The 25,333-nt window shown below is 39.8% G+C and overlaps 1 protein-coding gene across 2 annotated transcripts in view; it reads left to right on the forward strand.

Moving 5' to 3' along the window:
• PTN (pleiotrophin) overlaps positions 1-24,206 on the forward strand; it is a 73,054-nt gene extending 48,848 nt beyond the window's left edge. For both annotated transcript variants that reach the window (XM_054085964.1, XM_054085957.1), the window contains 4 exons: positions 5,176-5,285; positions 6,743-6,916; positions 7,953-8,114; positions 22,961-24,206. In XM_054085964.1, coding sequence (XP_053941939.1) covers positions 5,177-5,285; positions 6,743-6,916; positions 7,953-8,114; positions 22,961-23,013 — 498 coding nt within the window. In that variant the 5' untranslated portion in view covers position 5,176 and the 3' untranslated portion in view covers positions 23,014-24,206. The remainder of the gene's footprint in view (positions 1-5,175; positions 5,286-6,742; positions 6,917-7,952; positions 8,115-22,960) is intronic.
• Positions 24,207-25,333: the final 1,127 nt, after the last annotated feature.

Here is a 25,333-nt window from a genome sequence, read left to right on the forward strand (position 1 = left end):
TTTTATATGTATTTATCGAAAGTAAAAAAAAATTATTGTTAGTGTAATTGGAATCTCCACAGTTAATCCAAAAATCATTATTAGTGTAGATTATTACAGAAGAAGAATATGTCTCTGCAGCTGTCATAATAGTAATAGTCACCATACCACCACCACCACAGTTAAAATTGTCATACATGCACTTTGATTCAGCTGCTTTTCCTAATGTAATGCTGACCCTTCCCCAACTCCTCTCGGCTAGGATTGACGGTTTTCTAATGGTGTTGGTGATCAGATGGTTATAGTGACTTGTCATTGTCTAGGGTCCTTGGCCAGGGAGATATTCCTGTTGATAGTTTCTTCTTCCTTACTTGAGGATCAACTTGGGTTGGTTTTTTTTTTGCATTTGCTAACATGCTTTTATGTCTTTCTCTTTCTTCATTGGTCAGCAGCTCCATGTTTTATCCAGAATTACCTAGAAGGCACCATATATAGTATGTCGGAAACTATTTCTGTGTTCTCTTCCTCGCACCTCTACAGTTCTGTCCAGCTCTAGATCTGCATTTCTTTCTTTGTTCATGAATGAGTTGTTTATAGCTGGGAGGTTTCCATTACCAAGCTGGTGCCCAATCTCGTATCTCTCATATCTGTACTCCTCAGCACTGCTTCCCATGCCTCCACTTCTCAAGGCCTTTGCTAAGATACCAGTCTTGTGTTGATTCTATAGTACATTATTATAATGGATTAATAAAACTTAGATGGCTCCATACAATAGCAAATAAAAGTAAATCAAATCAGCTGTAGCTAGCTGGTCAATTAGAAAAATTGCGGTTGCGGCTAAACCAAGTGTCGCAAAGCTGCGGACAGGCCAAGGAAAGCTCAGTCGGAGCAAACCTTGACCAGCCTCAGTCTTGGGGCCTTGTAAACTGACTGCAAAGCCCTTGGCCTGACGTTAGTGATGGCAATACATAGCGTATTGCAATACGTACGCATAACAGCAGTATCAACACAGCTGATGTTTGGCATGTTGTACTGGAAGAGCTGGAGGATACAGATGGGTTAAATCATGTGAGAAAACCTGATAGTTCAAAGTGGGAGTTTACACTCATATGGACTAATAATAAAATACTTGCTTCTGTAATCTGGGACCTTGCCAGTCGCTTTGGAAAGAACAGCTGAAGGGAAGGGCTTGTGAGTAATAGTTATTAACAGCAAAAAAGGCACCTGCAAAAAGCATATGTGATCCTAGGATGTGCTGCATATGCTAGCTTCACTAAGGCTAGGAAAAATAAACACTCGCTCACTGATAGAGCTTCATCTGAAATTGTCTGGTTTGCTCTGGGTGCTTGTGTTCAGACTAGACTTGTTCAGATGTGATAAATAGAGTACCTGTGTATGAATTAATTGCATATGTGCGCACAGAGTCACTGCAGCAAGCTTGACTTGCACTGAGATCCAAAGGTCTAAGGAGCACAGCATCAAAACGCCTGGGCCACCTTGGGCTGCCAACTTTGGTGCCAGGGAAGCAAACTGCATTTGAGAGGTCTTGGATTGGAAGAAGTAAACTTCCTCTTGGGCTGTTAGACAAAGCCTGGCACTGCATGAAATTGTCTGTAGTGTTTCTGGACCCAAATGGAAGTGTCTGCATGTCACTGTGCTACAGTGTGTAAATACTTGTTTAGTTCTCTGCTAGAGTTGGTATTTGTGTGCTGCAGTCCATAGGATAGGTATTTTGTAAAGGATCTGTTACACTTAATCATGTGGACTGTACTTATCACAGCAAAAGAATGATTTAATGAATCAGTTTCAGGAGAGATGGGTGTGATGGTAAAATTACATCAAGTGCAGAGAGGGGTTTTAAGTGGGAAGCTTAAGCTTCACTCAGAAGGTCCTATGCACTATGCAGCCATAGTGTGACGTCTGCCTGACTCTCCTACTGCTGTTCAACATGCAATTGAACCCATGGATGGGTGGCCAATGAACTCATTAATTTTCCATTTGCCTGCTATTTTTTAATGTTCCTTAAATCCCAAGAAGATACTGACTGTGAAATCAAATGTAAGATTGAAGTAATTCCTGTGCTTCATTTCTGTTGGGAGAAGCCACTTGCTATGGTGCATCTCAGCTGGACTTCACTGCTCACCTCGTACACACTTCATATTTTCCTAACACTCTTTGTTTTAGTGTTTAACCATCATTAACTATTACTCTTGTTCCTGTTTTTGTGTTCTTTTCGTCATTACTCACTCTCTTTTTCTGATGTTGTTCCAGCTTGCCATTTAAACTGTTCTAAACTGTTTTTACCTTCTTCTGAAGTTTCCCGGAGCTCCCCCCATGTCAAATGTTTCTTTCCTTTCCTTCACTTAATTTTTGTCTTGTCCTGTTGGTTGCAAATGCCACTGCAATTAGTTTAAATGCTGCTGCCTTTCTCTGTTTAGGGGCTGTCATACAGGATTTTAGGGAGATTTTCCCTTCATGACACGTGATTTACTTGTTACCATTGGTGTAGATAGAAGGCTCGTTACACACAAAATGTCATCAAGAAGTCCATTTTGCATATTGCAAAACACTTATTTGTTCATTGCTATTGGCAGCTTCAGCAGTTCTTTAAGTCAAAGGTTGAACTGGAAATGTTATCACAAAATCTAATGAGAAGGAAAAGTTGTCACCTTCCCATTCTGAAAAAATAAACCAGTGGAATGTATTGTTTTAAAAAATAAGTCTGACAAGTTTTTCTCTTCATCCGTCTTTTTAATGGCCAGCTGAAATGTTTGCAAGGAAAACTGCAGATTGAACTCAGTTCATTGCTCATAGGAGGGATTTTCTGGCCTTCTGATAAAATATCTTCTATTTAATGGGTACTATATATAGGCCGTTTGTAATTTTTTGGGAGCATCTGCCCTTGCTGATCTATCATGTGCAAAACAATTATGCAGTTTTCTGTAGTCATACCAGTTGCATCAAATTTGAGGTGTTAGTGTGGTGTGAGGCAAGGCTCATCTGTACATCTGTACAACGTGGCTTTTCATTTGTTGGTAATTATTATAATAGCAAAGGCACCTCAGAAAGCAGCCTGGCTCTCTCTGCCAGAAGGGTGTATATATATAACCGCAGGATTAGTGTTTGCATCAGACAACTTGACGAGTGTTTTGGCTGTAGGGAGACTTGGAGTCTTAGGAAAACATGCTATATTAAGGCTCTATTGAGTTTTGTTTATTAGGCTTCTGGTACATTTCAGACTTCAAAACTCAACCATTTTCCCTGCCTGTTGTGCTGAAAATAATACTGGGCAGATCTGAATTGAAATCTCTGTCGGCTTAATATAAGGCAGGTTCCCTAGACAGTTCTTCATGAGTCACAGTCCAGCAGCCTGTGAGGTACATGTGACCACATCCCACGTCCTTGGCATGGGCAGCAGGGATGGAGGAGGGACCCCCAAGCCCACTGTTGGCATCTTTTGTGTGCGGCAACATCTTGTGCAGCAAACCCACTTATCCTGCCTTGCTTCAGCTTCTGACACCTCCAAACAGCACACTGGGATGGTGTCTTGAGATTACGGAAGTATTTGTCTCTCTTTCCACGTGAACACTTGGCTTCCTCCTTTAGGAAGGGATTCTCATGGGTCATTTGGAAGAGAGGAAGAGAGAAGATAAATTGTAGTGAAAAAGAGATGTGAGGTGAGGTGCAGTGCTATTAGTAAAGAAGTTTCTCCAAGGGAAGGGGTCTGAGGGGTGGAAGGTTGGTGTCTTTAACAGTATTGCAACTGTGTTTGATTATGAAGAATCAGTTTGAATTAAGCTGGATAAAAAGGCAGTTTCATATTTATTTTTCTTACTGCTTATTTTATTTTTTTTATTCATTTCCTGTAAATCATGAGTGGCTCTAAGTAGAAGCACATAACAAAGGAAAAAGGAAAAAAAAACAACCCCAAGCTCAGGCAGGACTCATGTGTGCTCCAGCTCTGGGCTCTGTTTGAGTTCACTGGAGTGGTGGTCCTTTCTTCATGATGGGAAATGGTACTTTCATTTGAAGTAAAACCAACTGGTGCTAATGAGAGCTCTTTCAGACATTTGAATGCCAGCTCTCTTGCAATCTTCACATGAATGTTATTTCAATGAAACTATTATTTTTTTTTTATTTGGTTCTTAGGATGATATTACAAATGGAAACTTAAAAGTCTCTGTGTTTGGGATTCCTCTCCTGTTTTCCATGTCAATTACAATTATGTTGCTTTTGAGCAAGAGGTTGCCAGCAGGGAATACTGAGGAGTGCCAAATTAAATTTCAGATACATTTTGTTCTTTGTTCATGGTGAGAATCATTTCTCCCCTAAGGTTGCTGTGCTCAGCAAAATGAGATCAGCTTGCCTTTATATTCTTTGTAACGTCAGTCTAGTTGAGTTTTTAAGACCATCTTAGTGGCTAGCACTGTTGACACCTCCTCAGAGGTCTAGCGAGGCATGTATTTGAATATTTTGTATTTAATATTTGCTTCCCAAATCCAGATTTTGTGTTCATTAGTGCACTATGGATAACCTGTAGCTGTGTGTGCAGCTGTACCTCTGTGCCCATTTCAGGCAATTAGCTTAGTTCATATTACGAAGAGATGCTAATTGGAGGGGAAGGAAAAGGTAGGTAGCAACATCCCAGTGATGATTTAAGATAGTATATAACATATTACCGATGTAAGTTTTCATGAAAGAAGATCTTTTCAGGTGTTGATTAAGCCTAGTAAAATTTTGAACCCTTGCAAGCCAGGCAGCGTAGCATTCCTTGCTTCATATGAATGAGTAAACTTTAACACAAAGTATGCATTATGTTTAGTTTTACACAATAAATCACAGCTAGAGGTCAGGGAGGGAGGAAGAAGTTCCAGGGCCATCAGGAGTCTTGATTCTCTAAAAGGTTTCTGGAAAGTGAGCAATAATTACTGAACTCACTGTGGCAAAACTCATCCATAACATCAGCAATGTAGGTCAGGGATTTGGTGCAGAGGCTGGAGAATAATTATTAAAAATCTTTGTATTCTCTCTGGAATCAAGATAATTGTTTATTCTGTCAATGACTGATGGTTGACCTGCTTGTGTCTTGTGGCCCTGAAGCACAGCTTCCCCCAAAATGCTAGAGCGACACTTTAAACGGGGTTCCGCTTTTTACAGTCTAATGTCCTTTTTTTACTCTCTCTTGTTAATCCCCAGAATGCAACAGCAACAACAGCAGCGTCGAATGTTCACAGCTGCCCTTCTGGCACTTGTTTTCATTCTGGCAGCTGTAAGTACCACTGAGGCTGGCAAAAAAGAGAAACCAGGTAAGGTCCAGTGTAATTCAGAGTTAATCCCCAAGACAGATTGCATGTGTGGGAGAATGTCAAACACTTCTAGTTTTGTTATGAAATTCAGGTCATTCGTTAACCTTTTGATATTCAGACTAGGGATTTGTGGTTGTGACATGTTGTTCTGCGATAAATAGGAAAACAGAAAGTAGGTTCCATGAAAGCTAGTAGCTTAACAGTTCCAGAGACTAGAGTCTGTAGAAAGGGTATTGCAAGGCAGCTTAAAATTTGCTCTGGGAACATGTTCATTCTTGACTTAGAACAAAACAGGAGCGATGAAAGAGCAGTTATCGTGTCACTCATTCAGTGTTGTATATAATAATGCTCCGCCAGTGCTGTGTGATGTGGAAATCCTCCGACAGAGAATTGAACTAACCTGCTACTGCATATAGACAGAGAGACATCCAGTGGTAATTGTTTTCTGTAATTGAAGAACTCAGACCTCATTATAGGAGAGACAGGCCTGGAGTGGAAAAATTATATCTATCAAACCCATTTTTGACATTTTCTAAGGAACATATTTTTGTGTTTTTCCTAGGGTCTTGAATTTATTCATAGGCTTCTTACACACTGGTTAATATGACCTGTAAGACTGTCAGAATTAGTGCTTCCATTAAAAAAAAAAAGGTGTTTCTGACCATTGTAGCTGTATGAAGGTATAAGAAAATGTGAATGTCAATATTCAAGGGTTAGAATGAAGATAATTTTATATGATTTTATTTAAAGTTGTGATGTTTTGAGGGCCTAACTAGTTTTGTGAACCCTTGCATTTCGTAACATTGCTAGCTTTTCTCATCAGGCTTAGGTTTAAGGATTTAAATGAAATCATGATCCTTACTTTTGTTCCTGTATTAACAGCATTTTAAGTATACTTCTCCATGTAGTTTTTTTCTTCACCTCTGGACTTTTTGTCATATTCTGACATAAAATGTGGCATGGTATAGCAAGTGAAAAGTTTGTATCCCACTGCTCTTTTCTGGAAGTGCTCAAATCCTCTGTTATACGATGTCAACACATACATTTCTAATCTGTGTGCTCCAGTTGGAGCTGAAAATATTTTCATGACATCAGCTACTGGAGACAGAGGAATATCCTTTCCGAGTAAGCCCTCTTGTGTGTTTTGGTCAGTGAGGGTTTCTTGGTAATTTCCCATTCTGAAGATGAAAGTCCAGTTGAGAACATCTGAGTAGACATGGTAGTGGGACTGGATTTGAATAATCTACCCTGCTTTGGAGTCAAAGAGGCTGACCTGTCTTTTCAGAACTATGAAGAGCATGCCAGACCTTTTGCTTTTGAAGCAATTGTTTTATGATTATCTTCCTTACTCATCCTTTCCAGTGCTCTGACTGTTTAACGAAGTTTAGGGAACTTCTCCATAGGCTGTGGATACTGATCACTTCTATTGCTTGTTTTGGTTCCTTGTTTTCATCCAGAGAAAAAGGCAAAGAAGTCTGACTGCGGGGAATGGCAATGGAGTGTCTGTGTGCCCACCAGTGGTGACTGTGGCCTGGGAACCCGTGAGGGCACTCGCACTGGAGCTGAATGCAAACAAACCACCAAGACTCAGAAGTGTAAGATTCCTTGCAACTGGAAGAAGCAATTTGGAGGTAAGCACCGCTTCCTTGAGAGATTTTCTCTTGTTTTTGGGGTTTTTTTTTTTTGCTGAAGCGTGAAGCAGGAAGCCTGTATTTTCTGCTTAGTCCTGCAAATGTCTTGGTGAAGGAGCTGGTTCTGTATTTCAAGTTCATTGAAGCTAGGAACATGTAAGGGATCCCATGTCCAGCTCCTCTGCAGAGTACATATAACCTCAGTCTTCCAGCAGCATGCTGAAATCTGCCATCCTGTGGTGTATAACCCTATTTAAGGCACCACATTTAAGGCACCCTATTTAAGGTTGTCTGCTCACAGCTGCAAATCTCTGAGGTGATTATCACAGGCTTTATGTGACCTTGTGATGTGTGATTTGCAGCATGAAGCATGGGTGGCTCCCAGCGTGTCCCAGTGAAAGAAGTAATGGAGACCAGTGTATTTGATCTATGGAATTCAGTTCAGAAGGTTCATATGCAACAGTTCAGAGAGATATGTCAGATCTGTCTTGGACAAGATTTCTGTCCAGGACTCAGGCTTGATTACTCTTGCAAACTTGACTTTTTTTTCCCAGTAAACAGCTTTTATGACTTTGGCATCATTGTGACCTCACCAAGGAAAGCAGTGTTGTAGTTTTGAACTTGACAAATTCATAGCTGCACATACATTCTTGAAATTATTCAAGCCTTATTAAGTAGCCCTTGGCATCACAGAAATGGAGGAACAGCCATATAGAATGTGAATGACATTTTGCACTGCTATTGATTCTTTCTCTTTTTTATTTATTGAATCTTCATAGTTGAATGTATTTTACTTTATATGACAATAATGCAATATCCATGGAAAAGCAAGGGAATTAATTTTCAAAATACTTTAGGGGGAGACTGCAGTTATTGCTACAAATCATTAAGGGTTTTTTGGGATTCCTTTCTTCAGTTGCATGATCATTTTGTCTACAAGCACTTACTGTCTATTATATCCTGTTAGACTTGTAACATTTTTGTTTCCACACTCAGTCATTCTATTTTAAAAATTGCTGTTTAATACTTGTTGCAGCGGAGTGCAAATACCAGTTCCAGGCCTGGGGAGAATGTGACTTGAACACTGCCTTGAAGACTCGAACCGGGAACCTAAAGAGAGCCCTTCATAATGCTGACTGCCAGAAGACTGTCACAATCTCAAAGCCCTGTGGGAAGCTTACCAAACCCAAACCTCAAGGTAAATTCCACTTGCTGAAAGGTACACACTAGATCATTTAAATCACTGGATTTGTGATGTCCATTGTGCTTCAGTGGAAATTCAGTAGTACAGGAGATTGTACTTTCATAGCCTTTCCCAAGTTCTTCACTGCTCCTATCTCTCAGCGATCAGGCAGACAATAGTATTGAGTTGTATAGTCAAGGCAGTGTCTCACACAAGAGGTAAGCTGAAGATCAGAGCTCCACTTTTAACCTTAGACCACCCATATTGCTACTAGTTTGCTGATGTGACTAGACTTCTAGGGTGAAGATCCTTTTCATTCCTCACCTGTTGACGGGAACAGACCAATAATGGCTTTGAAAAATGTCCCTTGATAAAGATACTTTCTTGGTAGGTTTTTTTGGTATTGAAACTAGTTGAAAGAAAGACTGCTTTCCTTCTGGACAGGTAGTATTGAATGGTAGTTCTCACTGCATGCTGAAATATAAGGATGCTCTGCACCCTTGGCATTGTATGTTCTTTATTCAAATAAAGCAGGAAGGAGAGTACAGAATGTATGTCTTATTCAAATGCAAGTGACAGTGTAATTGCTAGTACACAAAAACACATATGCCCTGTGTTTGTTTTTCCAGGTGTCCCTTAGACAAACTTATTTTCTTTCTAATTATTAAAGCCTTTTAACGCACTATTGTTGGAGTAACAGTGTTAGGTGGGTAGGATGATTTATAGTGGGACCTAAAACTGTGAGATCTTGTTTGAGATACAGCAGTAATGTGTTTTAAGTGGATTATACAAACTAGGCTACCCTGGCGTTTGTTTACTTAAAACCAGCTAGCTTTAACACATTCCAGACTCTGAATATTTGGATAATTATAAAAATAAATGTGATTAGGAGTGACAGGTGCTACTGGGATGTGCAATTTTCAAATTATAGACGGTGATGCAGCGTTGATCTGAGGAGTACCTGCTGGTGGCCTGCTCTGCTTATGCAACCAGGGACACGTCTGATGAGGTTGCAGATGCTTTCTGTGTGTATGCGTGCATCCGTCTGCTTTGCAGTCAGTCCATCTGTAACTGGTCTTCATTGCACACAATCCATTGAGTTACCTGATAAGTGCTGAGTCTAGAACCTGCGCAGATAATGACAAGCTGTGAAGCAGAAATGTACAACTGGATTTTGAGAGACTAGCTGACTTGTTTGAGTTGGCAGCAATAAACATCTTCATTTGGAGATTAAGCTTTGGGCTTTGATCTGTGTGATTTTACTGTTTATTAGTTTTGGGGGAAGGACTTCTAGGAGTTTGGGTTTTTTTGAGTAAGTTTCCACGCCTAGGTGGCATTTGGTAGCTTATTGAATGAAGCTTCCTATTGTACTGCCAGAAAGCGGCTGCTGCTCGAGCCACTAGTAGTCTTGTTCTGCTCCCAATGAGTCTGTATATTCTATCAATGGCTTTCAGAAGAGGGGAGGAGGAGACAAAGCAGAATGTTGATGCAGCATCGTTTTGTGAGAGCGATGCTGTTGGGTGGTACAGGGTCATTTTCAAGTTATAGTTTTAAAGACATAGCTTGTGGAATTGCTGGATTGGAGTCAACTTTATGGATTCTAGATATGGGTGAATTATAGCTGAGGCTGAAACTCAGATTGGGACTATGCAGCAAACAGGTGTTTTGACTTAATTAGAAAACCTAACTTCATTTGATTTGAAGGAATGCAAAAGGAGAAATAGGTACAAATGTAGGTTGGTGATCATAATAACCGTGGTAAGAAATTCTGCTTTCCTGATTTGCATTAGAAAACTCGTGGCATCTTCCTGAATGCCACCTGCTTGTTCATCTGCTGTTGGCATTAGTAGGAGCAGCATGCATTGAAGTCATACACTTGCAACCTGGCTGGGCCTTGAGCTAAAGAAAAGAAATCCATATTGCAGATCTGTGGATATAACTGCATGGGAGCTACACTGGACAGTATGTTGGCAGCAGGAGAAGGAGCTATAGTAAGAAATTAGGTCAAGCAAATTAATACCCTGTGAAATGTTGTGCCCTACTGAACTTTTTTTTCTGAGCTTAAATTCTGAGTGCTGACATTCCATGGCTGGGATGAGAGTATTTGTTTTCTTCCTGAGGTGAAGAAAATTACAGGTTGGAGGTAAGTCCCCACCCACATCTAGATAAAGAAAATATTAAACTATTCAATCTATAGTTAGTATAGGACACAATGTAATTATTTGAAGGTGAGAATTAAGATCTCGATTACAGTCTGAGTACTTGGAAGGAACTGTAGGTATGTAGTAGGCTTACCTATAGCTACACATCAGTGACTCAGGACTACAAGAGGAAAAGCCTATGATACATTATTTGAAAGCAGTATTTTTTTTTTCTGAGGCACAGTGTTGCATAAGATCTGTATTGATATGCAGGTAGACCTGTAAATACTGATCAAGTGCTGAACCTTTTTACTGTGATTACCTGGAGTAACAGGACAGTGGTTCTCTGGCATTTGGGAGCTCTCACAGCAGAATAGCAAGTGAGGGCCTTATTGATTACAGGAATCTGTTCTATTGCTAAACGGTTACCTTTCTGACTAGTGTGTCTTTCAAGAGCTTCATTACTGAATACATTTCTGACAACAAAAGGTTGGATGTACCAAAAGCAGATGTGAACTGACTGAGAATATTGCACTGAAACATAGCTGTATATTCAGAAAATGCATTGTTTTCATGATTTTCCTGACTAACCCCCTTTCCTGTGCCCTAATGTTTTCCTTCTATTAGGTCGTGTTTGTAACCTCTCCATTACATCGCTTTTCCTTTTGATTTGATATTGTAAATGGAGAGAGTAAAAACCATATTCAGCTTCTCCAATCAGTTGTAGCTTTATATATCTTCTCTTACATTTTTGTCACTTGCCATCTTCTAAAGCTAAAACCTCTAACTCAAGTAGTTTGGTGTATAAGTATTCACAGTAAGAATACTCCACTGGGCTTACCTAAATTTCCTCTATTACTCCAAAAACATTTTTGAGATAAAGCAACTGGAGTGTACGCAATATTCTAAGCATGTCCTCTACAGATTTGTGTTGAAAAAGAAAATATCATTCTAATACTTCCTTTATCGTTCATTACACTCACTAAGTAACCTAAATATGTTTTTCTTTTGATCACTGCTTGCGTGTGGAGTGGATACCTTTATCTGAGACCTTCACAATTCTCCCTAGCTCTTGTATTTCTTTAACAAGTTAATTAACGTGGCTAGTTAAAGATCCCAAGAAGGTGAGTGGGTAAGACAGGTTATTTCATCTAGGCTTGCCCGATGAAGTATTGTGTATCAGATTTCACCTGATAAATTTCCTTAGCGTGGCTTGGTGTCTGAAGTTCCTCTTCACTTTCTCTGTTCTTTGAGGAAAACGCAAATAAATCTTTTATCTGTAACAGCTGCTGCCTTGTCGCTTATCCACCTTTCCAGCTCATGAACATGCCACAACTTTGCTAGTAAGAGGAATCTTGTGTCTCTCTACTTTCACCTAACTATTCACCTAACAGGTGACTGCTGTTTCGTAGGAGTTTGGTCTATGCTTAACAGAAAGAATGATACCTGCAGAAAAATCTCAAGGATTATCATTTTGCAGATTTGCTGGTAAAACTATATTTTGGTTTTCCAGAAACTTCTATGAGCTGTGGCAAAACTTCTGCTAAATCAAACTAGGAGATACTCGTTAAACTTGGGAATCAATGCCTGCCTCATAAACCGATGATCTAAGAGTTCTTATGGATTAATTTTATCATTAGACAGCATTCATGGAGAAACCTTAAAATCTTCTTGAAGTGCTCTCTTTTATTTTGGAAACTAAAAATAATAAAAAAAAGAAAAAATGTATTTTTTCTTTATTAGCAGCTGCTTTGTATCAGTATTTGTCTCAGTCTTTTCTTCTGAGCAGCTGACCCTTAAATATGGATTGTAGTCCACGACACTTGGACATTTTGGAGTTCATTGCTTGCAAGAGGAGAATTATTAGAGAAATTCCATTCTATATCAGATTTAAGGGGGAAAGCAGATGATGAATCAGGAATTTGAATTTTATCTGGATTTCTGATAAGCTTTTTTCTCCATAGCTTTGCTGAGGTGTTCTCAGAGTGGAAGACAGTAGCTTGGTCTTGGGCTGCTGTGCTAAAGTGTAGTTAACACAGAATGAAAACTATTGTTTGTTCTTGAATATTGTGCTTTTGGACAGAGAGATTGTAAGCAAGTTGACAGTGATATCCCAGTGACTGGATACACCATGGCTTGTGTATTTAGTATACAAATGAGGTCATGAGAAAGCCTGTCATAAAGGCTAGAAAGGCTGAAAGGATAATTTTTATTACAAAATCCCAGAGGAGGCAGCCACCTCTCCTCTAGCACACACAATTGCATATTCTAATCAGTGTCTGCAAGGCCAGGGATGTTCAAGGTCTCCCTAAACTATCTTGACAGATGTGAAAGACTCCGGCACTTCTGTTGAGTGGCTGCTCTAAGGGCCAACTTACACCAAAGAGCAGAAAATGCTTCTGACATGCTCCATCTGGCCTACTTCACGGCCACCCAAATGTGATTGATGGTTGTTCGGGTTCCAGCCAGCCAGAAAAGAATGGGGTATTGTCAGGATTCAGGAAACATTTTACTTTAACCTCTGAGAGAGGAGGAATTTATTTTTATTGAGCTGAGTTGCCTGACAGTTTTTCGTTTCCTTTTTTTTTTCACTCTTCCTTCACTCTCATTCTTCCTCTCTCTCTCTCCCCCCCGTATCTCTTATACCTTTTGCTATTAATTCTCTTGATTAAGGTAAAATTAAATGGAATAAGCAATCTGCCTCCTCTTTCTGCAATGTACCTTTCTTTTTTTCAAATTGTGCTCCTTTTTTCTCTGATAAATTTTACACCCAGATATATTTAGTTCTTTTAATAAATCTCCCTTTTTACTTTTTATCATTTTGCAGTATATCTGATCTATGATTTACTTTATGCTGGCTCAGCTCAGTCCTTGCAGCATAGGAAAATAATTCCAGCTAAGGTTACGTTAACATAGTTTACACCACTGTTGTCTTTAATAATTGAGGTGGTATCCAAAGATCACATGCTCCATGCTCTGACTGGTGGCTGCTGCTCCCTTTTTTCCTGTTCTGCAATTACGATTATCGGAATGGGATGGTTTACTTCAAGCTGAGTCTCTTTAACTAGAGTCTTTGGTTTTGACATTAGTTATAATCTCAGTGGGCTTAAGAGAGTGACGCTGATTTATCTTGTGTCTTTTTGGAGAGCTTGGTGTCAAAACATAGAGCTGAACTTTTGTTAATGAGCAGACATATGCCTGTCCTGAATTTGGTGCCAGGAGCAGAAAACAACATGTGGATTTTGGGCACCTCAGTGTCAGTCTTGATTTCTACCTGCAGAGAGGACATCTTACAGTGCACTGCCAGAACAGACTGACTGTGCTTTGGAAGGGTAGCTTGGCTGCTGGCTATTGTAAGGAGCTGACTGATGTCGGAATGACTTGCTCACCTGATAAGTAGCTATTCATGGCTCAGGCAAACTGGGTGCTGCACTGATGAAAAGGAAGTCTGCTTCTAAAGAGTAGCTGGAGGGGACACAGAGGGAAAAGAAATTACTTTTTAGAACCATGATTTTCTTCTGTTTGAAAGATTCTAGTGTCTTCTGTTTTGGCATCACACTTGTGCTGTGTATCCCTCTGTAGGTTTCACAATTTCCCATCTTTAATGTAACTCATTAGTCGTGCAGGCATGCAGCTAGTGTAATAATTAGTATTACAGGAGGCAGAATAATAGGATCTGCTCAAACTAATTAGATCTAAAAGTGAGGGATTTTCTCATATTAGGAGACAGCTGTGATAGTTAAACAAAAATCTGAAAGGCAAAATTGGGAGGTTTTACTCTTGCTTTAAAGAGTGAGGCAGGTTTATTGAAGAATGGCCACTGACACTGACTGAGAGCTTGCAGTGAAATACAGTGATCTGAGCTCTTTGGAGCAGACACTGGCAGTAGATGCCTGGTGGGAACGGCATAGCTGGCTGTTATTATTGTTGCTGCTATCATGATTATTTGTATTGCATGAGTGCCCAGAGGCTCTGGCTGAAAAAAGAGTGCCATTGTACTAAGCACTGCATAAACATTGTGAGAGGCAGTTTTGCCATGAATAATTTATGCCATACGGGGCTGAGAAATGTGAAAACCAAGAGAAAAACAGTAGTCCAGAGGGGTGAGACTGGGTTACAAATACTTGGTTGTATTTGCCTGTGCCCCTTGCTAGTCTGAGGACAAGGCTTGTTATTTCAAGATGAAGTGAAACTCACTGGAAACTTTAGGCAATGAGACGTATCTCTGTTATTTGGCTTCTTGCTGCCATAACATGAGGAAATATGATTTTTCTCAATTTAAGTGGAAACAAGAGTAAGCCATGTAAGAAAAATAAACCTCCATGGTGGTGACAGTGTGGACCAGCCTCAAGTTGCTAGTTAGCCTCAAGTTGCTAGTTAGCTACCAGTACAAACCATAACTAGTAAAATTTGGATGTCTTTTAATGGCATTTTCTCCACTTCTATTTCCTTATATTTCTTGAAGGCTTTGCAGTGTGGTCTCCCTTGTGACTGCTTTTGTACCTTTGAAAAATTGTACTGTTTGGATAAACAATTTGAATGCATTGTCATATAATAACATAATATCACTCTGTCTGACACAAGTCTGATTTCAGAGAGCAGGAAATGCTTGTGAGAGAGGGAGAAAGAGAAATTTTTTTTTATTTTTTAATTGTTCTTCAGCTTTACATGAGTTTTTTGAAAAGACAAAGGTTGGGAAGTCTCATGGGAAACCTAGGACTCCATGTTTGCTCACCTCCTGGTTTGTATTTCTGATTTTTTTTTTCCTATGCTGCCCCAAAATATGAAAAACAAGATGTGAAAAATGTTCTTGTTTAACCCTCTTTGCCTGCAGGAGTTTCTTTAAGGGTTTAATACAGACTTTTGTGAGTGAAAGTTTAAATGGCCTTCTGTGTGCCAATTCTGTTACAGGCTCATTGTCTCACTTTCCTGGCTTGCAAGAGCAGCCCAGCCTCCTTGGCATCAGTCAGTGCCCTTGAGCCATGAAAATGCCTGAAGCTGTGGGACTTGCTGTGATAAAAGATATGCCATCAGCAAATGTTTACACTCATTACTGTTCCCAGCAGTGAAACAGAGAGAAAGCCCTGTTCCTTCCTTTCTGTCCTTTCCTTTCCTTTTCTACTTCTTCACTTCCTTTCCTTTCAAGCTTTCTTCCCCCCACTCCCCCCTTTATCCCTCCATGTTATTTTCCACGTCATCATCTCTCTGTTGTTTCTTCTATCTGTGCTTACTGTGAAAGTTTTGCAGGTGAGTTTTTGGAGTGTGGAGCACTGATCAAGGCCAAGCCCACTACCTTGCCCTGCGAGTAGATTCCGTCTAGAACAGATGCAGAAAGCATAACTGAGAAATGCATGTGCCTGGTATTCATAAACTTACTAACATAGGGACTGTATTCACAGTATATCACAAATAACTTTCTGCTAGATAACAATTTCTATATAATAGATATATTTATATATAATATAAATCTCATTTGACATATTAAATGCCTGAATGTGTGATCTTCTTGTGCTATAGGTATGTGCCCAACCCCAAATGGATTATTAATACTTTGGTTTCCAGCAGTCTTCTGCACACATGTGAATGCAGAGAGTGAACTCTGAATGCATGTCAGTGCCTGCATCTGTCTCACTGGCACTGGGACCTTGCGTACAGCATAGATAGAGGGCTGAGACTGGATCCCTCTTATGCTGTGTAGAACGTGACAAAGAACAGTAAGAAATCCATACCCTACAGAAGCAGCAGTACAAACATACCAGAGGCAGATAAGCAGCAGCAAACAGAAGAGCAAAATGAGTAGCCAGATCCCTTCAGCATTCTCCAATTGCAAAACAACCTCCTCTGGAAAGGTTTATCCATTGCAGTCTTCTCAATACTTTCTCTTAAGGCTCTAATATCATAGTTACACGTGACACAGATTAAAGAAAAAAAACTTTCCTGATCTTTGTCTTTAGGCAATTAGGCCATCCAGCAGAATCAGAAAATGTATGTAGCTCTATTTAGAGAAACTTGATTTGAAACTTTTCTCCTAGATTTTTTAGTACAGGAAATTACTAAAATTAAGCTTTTCTGGTGAAAATCCTTGTTTTCAACAAATTAACACTTAAGAAAACCCTTCCTGTAATTCTTGACAAGTTTTATGTAAGGATGTTAAAGTGTGTGGTTTTTAGGTCTTGCATCCGAACATCAGGTTCAAGCAACAGCTTCTGACTGTCTAAGATAATTTCAAAGCTTTGTGGATGGTCTTAGAATAAATTGGATTATTTTTTTCTCTGCATTTGTTTCTTCCTGCAATTCCAATGAGAAAGAAAAAGGAGTGAAACTTTTTCCATGAGTGGTTCTTTGGTCCTTTCTTTGTCAGACATGTTAGTGTTTATCACAGGCATAAATCTTGCTGTTCTCATTTATAACACACAGTGCATATAAGCCTTCCTGGCTTACATGGTGCAGCTCCACTCTTTTGGTTTGAATTATGCCCATCTTGTGTCCAACTGGGAACAGTCCAAGTGTATCCATAATAGAAATTTAGCAAAGTGAGTAGCAGAACAAAACCTGTTGAAGAGGAGTGACTGGAAGAGTGGAGAAATTGAGAAAAACGGGCAACTAGAGAAAGACATTAAACAGTACAGACTTAAAGTATAGGGGATGTTATCAATTGTAATATATTAACGAAGTAAAAGTCACATCAAAGTAATTGATCAATTGGACACTTGGACACTTGCCTTCTACTTCTGTCTAGCTAGTAGACTATTGCTTTTATTTCCATCCCGTAGAAATGTGTGTTGTTCAGAGCAGCTTTTCAGAACAATTCATTTTGGAAGAAAATCACTATCATAATATATTTTTTTTTTCTTAAACTAATTTGTAATAAATAGATGCTTTATATAATGCAGGAAAACAGGAGGAGAGAAATTAAATAGCCACAAAAGGTTGTCTTTCTCTAGAACAGAATAAATAAGGTATTTAAAGGGTATTTGAGAAATTAAGGGATTCCTTTCTACAGTCATGTTGATCATAAGATAGTACAATGTGTCTTCCTGAAGAGCAGGGTGAAGCCCTTTAGGGTGGAATTTTTTTCACCAAGTGATAAGGTCCTTGGCTTCATTAAAGTCAAGTTTGCTCCCTTCCACATGGGTTGGCATTTCACGTCTAAAATTTAGAAGTGCCCTGCACCCAATGACTACCACCATTGCAGCCAGGTGCTTTGCAAAATTTGCCCTTCAGAGAGCCCTTTAGGAAACCTGCCTTTCTCTATGCTCAGTGCAGCTGAGTGCTAGTTCTTGGGAAAACTGCATCCTGAACACCTGATGTTGAAATTCTTAGCTCTAACCTTCCACCAGCACAGATTCTGCTATTTTGAATGATTTATATTGCTTTATTTTTAATATAGCAGTTCAGAAATGCCATGAGTGAATTGTTACCTTCTTCTCAACAAACGAAAATAAATACCTGCAAATCTTGGCTTACAAAGCTTGCCTTCCATTAAAATGTAATTACCTCCCTTTTGTGCCTTATACATTAAGAATGGCTTCAAATGGTATGTGGATCCTGTTTGACATAATTGCTTTCCTTTGCAGCTTGCACAGCAAGAAAGGGCTCCAGAATAAAGCTGGCTATTTAAAGAGAATGCCATTCCAAGTTGCATAAAGTTCTGCTTATCAAATGAATTTGGTTACTTTATAAGATCATCACTGGAATTTCTGTTACCAGTCATCATGAACCCACAGAAGTGGATCCAGTGCTAATCCGTGACCACACAGTTTTTAATCCTATGAATAATTCTTAGGCATATAACTATTCATAGGGTTATTTAGGTGATGAATGATTAGCTAATCCAGTGTGTGTGCACTAACACAGTTTGTTCTTGCAGGGGTGTTTGTATAATGCTATGTTGGTATTTTTTATCTTGCTGCAAGTGCTCTGGGTTCCAGGCAGGGGAGTGAGATGGCTCTGCAGTGCTTGAAGGAACACGTATGCTGTAAAACAGACACAGAAGTTGAGGATGGTTTTATCATCCTCATTAATACTCTGGAGCATACATAACTTGCTCTTCCATTACTTGTGTTTTGCTGCAAGGATGCATGGGGATGGTAAAGCAAAGTATTTCTTTGAGGTGAAGGAAGCTCAGTCCAGAGTGGAAAAGTATAGCTCCTGCTGCTGCTTTCCTCAGTGTGGCTGTGTGCTGAGCCACACTGGAGGTGGAAAAACAGTTTGGCTGGGGCACTAATGCACAATGCACCTGGAGCAGCAGACAAACAGCTACTCTCATCTGTTCCCTCCACTGCACAGGCTGCTCATGTTAACTGTTGAAAGAGTGGGAAATAGCATCTACTCCTACCTCATTGATGACCCTGCTGTGGATATCCATAGGAGAAATACCTTTGACAAGGCATTTAATTTATTAAAATTAATGTGTTTAAAATTAATGTATTGTGTAAATATCAAATTATTTACATACCTCTCATAAAATTTTATATTGAGATGTTCCAATTCATGGTCTGCGAGCCAGATGTGGCGTGTGGGATAATTCTGTTGCAGTTAGGTACTTAGACATCCTGTGCAGGTCCCTCAACTGGCCAAAGGCTGCTCTTCGGTTATCCTGGGTTCTCATCCTGCTTTTTGCTTTGCTCCTTTCTCTCCAGATCCTGAAGCCCACAGCAAGTAGCTCATAAACATACTTCCAACTGATGTTTGGCTTAGCACTGCAAAGACTGGACCACTTAGCTTTAAAGCAAATGGTGCAGTGAGTAGATTCAAATTAAAATTTTGTGTGTGCTAGTGTGAACCTGTATTTCATCTGGTCAGGTCATCTGATCACAGTGGCTCTTGACATTATTAGTAGCACTTCTCCACAGCAAACATATTCCTGGTAGCTAGTGCACAGCTGATGAACAGATCTGTGGCTCTGTCTTTTCAAATACTGCATTAATCAGACAGGTGAGGTGATCCATAGTGCTTGCAGACAGCAGTGTTCTTCTCAAGACAATCCCTATTCGCTGTGTTGCTTTTCTTGCTCACTTTTGGCTCAACACTGAGCATTGATGAGATCAAGCTGCTTTGCAGCTGGGGAGCAGCATAATGACTTCCCCATCATAAAGGTTGTGTCAGTGGGCACTGCTTGACAGGTTACTGTGATTTCTGATGGCAGGCTGGGACAACATGAGGACATCTGGAAGGAAATGGCTAAACCAAAGGTCTTGCATCCAGTCTGCGCTAAGCTGAATTGAATTTTGATAATTTTCATGTATGAAATACAATTATTGTTGAGATTGAATGGGATTAGTGTTGACAGTGTGTCTAGGGGATCTTTCCCTCACTTAACTAATACATGCCAACAACTGGTGCTGGGGCATGGGACTGTTGAGATTTCAGGTAACGCATCGTACTCTCGACTAGTTAGGGATTTTGAGCACGGTGTCAGTGCTGGCACTGTTGGTACTAGCCCTTTCAATCAAACCTGGCTGCCCTGGGAAGGAAAGCGTTAGAAGACCAAATAATCAGCGTGACCTGGATCACAGTTGGACTGCATGAACTGACTAGATAGCATGTCATAAAAGTTGAATGAGTAGTATAGGGTTAACAGAGATGAGGACAATAAAAGCCTGAATGACACAGATGCAAAGAGTATATCTGAGCAAGGAGAAAACATGAACAAAGTACCTATTAGAGCAATTCTATAATTTGTTAGCCATGGATATAATATAGTTTGTAGCCTGACTATCATCAAAACGGGTGGAGGACATCTGTGAACAAACTTGCTCATGGGAGTATGAACAGCAACATTTTCATGGGTCATTGCTTGAATATTAGTATCTGTGGTAGGATTTTTAAATGACCCTAAGAACTGGGAAATGCTTGAGCAGTTTTGTTTTTTCCTTGTTTTATATTGTCACAACTGTGCAAGTGCATGTCTTTTAATGGAGCAAATGTGCTTTGCGTCAGTACAGCTTACCTGTCGGATTAAGCTGTGGTGCTGATGTGACTACCTTTAATGCAAGAGGAATTACGTTCAACACAGGAGAGTTTTACTCTGCTGATGCATGATGCAGAATCACTTGTCTGTGTAGGTAGACAAGTTTGGCAGTTTGGGTGATATGCAAATTATCACAAGGTAGACAACCAGGAGGACTGAGCAAAGACATATATAGACACAAATATAGACACAAAGGGGCCAAGTTCAGATGAATAAACAGTGGGTTGTCTGGTGCCTCAAGTGAAGTTCAAGGCAGATGGTGTTTGAGAATGGAGATCTGATGCAATCATTTTAGAAGGGTGACAAAACTGGTGAAGGGCCTGGAAAACAAATCTTACGAGGACCACCTGAGGGAATTGGGGTTGTTTAGCCTGGAGAAGAGAAGGCTGAGGGGAGACCTTATTTCTTTCCACAGCTACCTAAAAGGAGGTTGCAGAGAGGTGGGTATTGGTCTCTTCTCCCAAGTGGTAGGTGATAGGACAAGAGGGAATGGCGCCAAGCTGCATCAGGGGGAGTTTAGATTGGACATGAGGAAAAAATTCTTCACAGAAAAGGCTTATCAAGCACTGGAACAGGCTGCCCAAGGAGGTGGTTGAGTCACTATCCATGGAGGTGTTTAAAAATCTGGTAGGTGAGGTGCTTGGGGACGTGATTTAGTAGTAGACGGGTACGGTTGGAGTCGGTGATCTCTAAGGTCTTTTCCAACCTAATGATTCTATGATTCTATGACTTCAGACCAAAACCCTTCTCCTGGTGGTAAGTGACTTGATCCCTACCGTGAACTGCTCATACTCTACAGTAGAATCGTTTTAGTAGTCAGCCCACATTCATATGTCTCCTTTGCTTTTAGTAAATTTAGTTGAACTCTACAGAATGGCTTTCTGCTTGTCCTGGGTCTAAATACATTTTGCAGATTCAAGTGCCATTCTGATTGATGAAATGCTGTAGTTTCTTTCAGGGCAGGTAGTGTTGGGGAGGAAAAGCGAGTGTGAGAGAGAACACAATCAATGCAGAATCACGGAGGGTCATTGATACAGAGGGAAAATTAGAGGAAGCGGAGGATCTGGGTAAAAGAGGATAGGAGGGGAGACAGAAATGTGTAGGGGAAAAAAAGCTTTAGCTGAAAGTAAATTAAATATTAATTTAATGAAAAATGACATTTTGGAATGACAGGTTGTAAAATATTGCCAGATTCTGTAAATATCTCTAGAGTGTGGGCATGCATACACACACACACACGCGCGCGCACACACATACAAACCAAGCGTGAAATAGGTATTTTATTTTGCTTTGACTAAAGGATTACTGAAAAGAATTTTTGTTTTGTTGAAAAAGATGAAGAAAAAAATGTTTATTTTGAAACACTAACACAAAGGAAAAACAGTCATCAGAGAAATATGGTAACCTAATTCTGCCTTCTGCTGAAGGTACCATGGCCCTGTGCATAGCTGAAAGATGTCAGTGGTATTCTTTTGGCTTTAATGCAAATAAGATGGCTTTACCAGAGCTGATGATTGCTTGATGGTCTATGTTATACAAAATGGTCAGAGAGAATCATATTCACAAAGAAGAGTACCACCTTAAGTGCCAAGTGTTTGTCTTCTCGTTCACAGTGGTATCTGCTGTTTGACCTGAGATGTTTTATATTGGTTTGTTTATTTGGATTTTGGGGGAGGGGAGGAGGATGTTTTTCAAGAAGGAAGAAATGAAAGCAGGATTCAAAGGAGGAAAGTGAAATCTCAGCTAAGGCAAGCATGGGTCTACTTGCTTGCTGTTTTGGTTCCAGGAAAGATACTTCGCAGAAACTGAGTTTCTGTCTCACTGTAGTACCTGTTGTGCTGTGTTTTGTGGTGATTCCCACAAGGATTTATTCATGTTCCCATTGAAACCTGTTATTTCCCCCATTACAAAGTGGCACATGATACAAGAGTACCTAATCCTCTTAATTCACATTAATTTCTTAGGTCCCTTTGTGAATCTCCTTTAGCTGTAGAACACCACAGTACCCTATAGGACAGTGAAAATTACCACAGATGGTAGTGTAATATATAAAGTTTCAGTTGTACCTTCACATCCTTCCCTTTTTTTTTACCCCAGATTAATCAGAGAAGCAGATGCTCCCTAGTCTCTTTTCTGTCCTGTCAGTACCAGCTGGCTGAACAGACTGTGCTGTGGTGACTCCAGGCCAAACTTCAGTTGCCTCTCAAATGTACGTAGGTGTTAGTTGCAGAAAAAAAGGGAGAAGGGGTGGCAATAGAGAAGCTGAAGAATCAAGCGAGTTTTCTCACAACACTCTGGAGTTGCTCTCATATTCAGAGAAAGCCAAAGACTAACAATGAAACAGAAAGGAAGCAAGGGAAGGGTATGTGTGGGTAGTGTGTGCAAAGTTTTCTTCCAGCTCTCCACTGAGCCATGACCCGGTTTCTCCAAGAGCTGCCTGCTGTTTTCTTATTTTTGAAGCAAGTTCCTGGGGCAATGCTCTGCATGCCAAACAGGGTTAGCTGTTCAGATAGGAAGGGTTCTGTACTGGACATGCGCCTCCCCTTCCCATCTTCTCTAGTGCCTCACTGCTCGTTTTTTTTTTTTTCTTCTTTTCCTTCTGTTTTCCCATTCCTTGTTCAGAATCAGGAAACAAAATTAGTTTTTACTCACATGGAGAAAACAAGGGAAACTTTAAGTTGTTTCAAGGAAATTTATTGCAGTGACTGCTAGATGCTAATTTATTATGATTATTGTTATCTTGACAGAATCCAAGAAGAAGAAAAAGGAAGGCAAGAAACAAGAGAAGATGCTGGATTAATGGAGCCAACTTGGGCAATATGAGAAAGGGACATCAGCAAACACGATCAGTTAACAATTTCATTTATACCTAGGCATTTTATCCTAAAATTATTTATAGCTTAATGGTACCATAGAAGGAAACAAGGAAACACAGAAAAAAAAATCCTTTTTTTTAATTACTTTAGTATTTTTAATGTATAACCCTAACAACAATTTTTAGAAGCGTGTAATAAAGGACTCCGAACTCATTTAGAAAATTATGTCTATTGTATATTGAACAATGTAGAAGTTTTTAAAATATTTTTTTCTCAAGTCCTGCCATAGGTCTTGATCTGGTAATTACTCCATGCAAGCAGAATCTGAACCTGTGTGGAGCTCCACTGAAGCCAGTGGTGAATGTAGGAGTCTGGTTGGATGAAATTACATTTATGATTGGGACCTTAACTCTGAAAAAAACCAGACTTGTTTCTTAAGTTTTTATGACATCTAGATAACGATATGAAATTATTTGTTAAGGAAAGGATGGGGGCATTTTGTTGAGTATTTACAAGCATTCACCACATAGGATGTGGTGCATGTTCACTCCAAAATGCTGCCATCTCCAGGTAAAATGGTGTAAACTGCCAACATTCTAATGTGCGCTCCTATCCTAGGTCATATTGGATGTTGGCAGTAAAATTTCTGAAATCTTTCAACAGCTGGACATAGAAGAGTCCTAATTTTTCACAGTTTTCTAGCAATGATTTTTCCAAGTGTAATAATAGCAAAGTGTTCCATTTTTTAGCATGTCAACACTGGTGGATGGTATTGTCCTCTGATTTACCTGTAAATGCTGAAAAATGCTTCCTTTTATTTGTTTATTTTGCCAGAAGGGAGAATATCCTTTTCACAAAAATCTAGCTGAAATTGTTGGGATTCTGAGTGACACAACTCCCTTTGGTATCAGTGGGAACCTTCCTGATGATTTTAAGAGTAGCTGGTTGAAAAATAATGTGTCTAGTGGGAAGAAGAAATCTGTTTGGAAAATGCCTGAGACAGTTCATATTTTTGACCAAAACAGGGACAATTTATGGGATGTGAAACCAGTATTAATGAAATTAATTTTTGTTTCTTTGTTAGTAGGGCAGGAGGGATATGAAAAGCAAGTCCCTTTTGCTTTCTCCCAGTTTTATATGAGCAAAAAGACATTGGAAAAGTTCAGTCACCATGAAAATGGTTCTCTGATTTTTAATTTTTTTTAAATGGCCTGCAAAGATATAAAAAAAGAAAATTTATAACCAGCTAGTTTGCAGTTTGTTCAATTTCACCTATTTTAAATGATAAGTCCTAAGAAAAGTTACAAAGTAAAAAAAAACCAAACCTCTGATAAAGGGCTAGTCTGTCCCCAGATAATGTTATTTAATGAAGTAAACAACTAGCAGACCAGATTTTTTAGAAGAGACATAAGGGATTTCAGTGCCCAAATTAGTTTCAAAATCATTGCTTTTAGATTCTACATCTTAAAATTCAACAGCAAGAAATAAGCTTTGCCATTTGTATAGGCTGCAGGCTTGCCTGCTGGTCAAGAGGAATGGTCTCCCTTCTACTCCTGTGGGTAGCCAGTGACTTCAGTGAAGCTGCAGCATGGTGTGTTCATCTGAGTAAATCACATTGCTCTCTTGGGATTAGCTTGTAGACAAGCAGTCTTTTTCCAGACTAACATCACTCCCCTTTTCTATGCAAAAAATTTATAGCAATTGCAGAGCTTGCCCTCTTTATTTTCACATGGAGGGTATGGCTAATCTGAACTCACAGTGAGGCAAGTCCTTCTGTAGACGTTCCCAAGCCCTTTTGAAGCCAGCTAGCCAAGGCTGCATATAGCTCAAGGTAGACTAGCCATACAATTATTTCCCAGACTCCTTGGGGGTGTTTTGCAGTTTGTGTTGATGTCCTTGTTATGCTATTAGATATACCTGAGACAGTGGTATAGTTAAAAACGTCCCCAGCATGCGGTGGATGTGCAATGACAAAATCCAAAATCATAAAGGCTCGTATTTGGGTGGTTCTGGGTGCTATTTGGTTTGTTCATGGTCTAATCAGGTCTACCTGTGCTTGTGCCTCAGACTTAAACTAATGGATTGGTAGGTGTGATTAAAAGCAAAGGGAGAAAGAAGCTTTTTCACTCACCAAAGGTTTGTCTGTCTAAATGCTGCATCAGTTCACTTGAAGTGGTTCAGCTTTGAGTGCAAGCACTGTTGCACCATTGTCTTACACTGGTTAATCTAGTCCGCGTTTCATAGGGAGCTGGCAGGAGTTGGGAATGATGCTGAGACCACTATCCCTTAGCAAACTTAGATGTG

This window comes from Cuculus canorus, chromosome 1, assembly GCF_017976375.1.
Source record: "Cuculus canorus isolate bCucCan1 chromosome 1, bCucCan1.pri, whole genome shotgun sequence".
Lineage (NCBI taxonomy): Eukaryota > Metazoa > Chordata > Aves > Cuculiformes > Cuculidae > Cuculus > Cuculus canorus.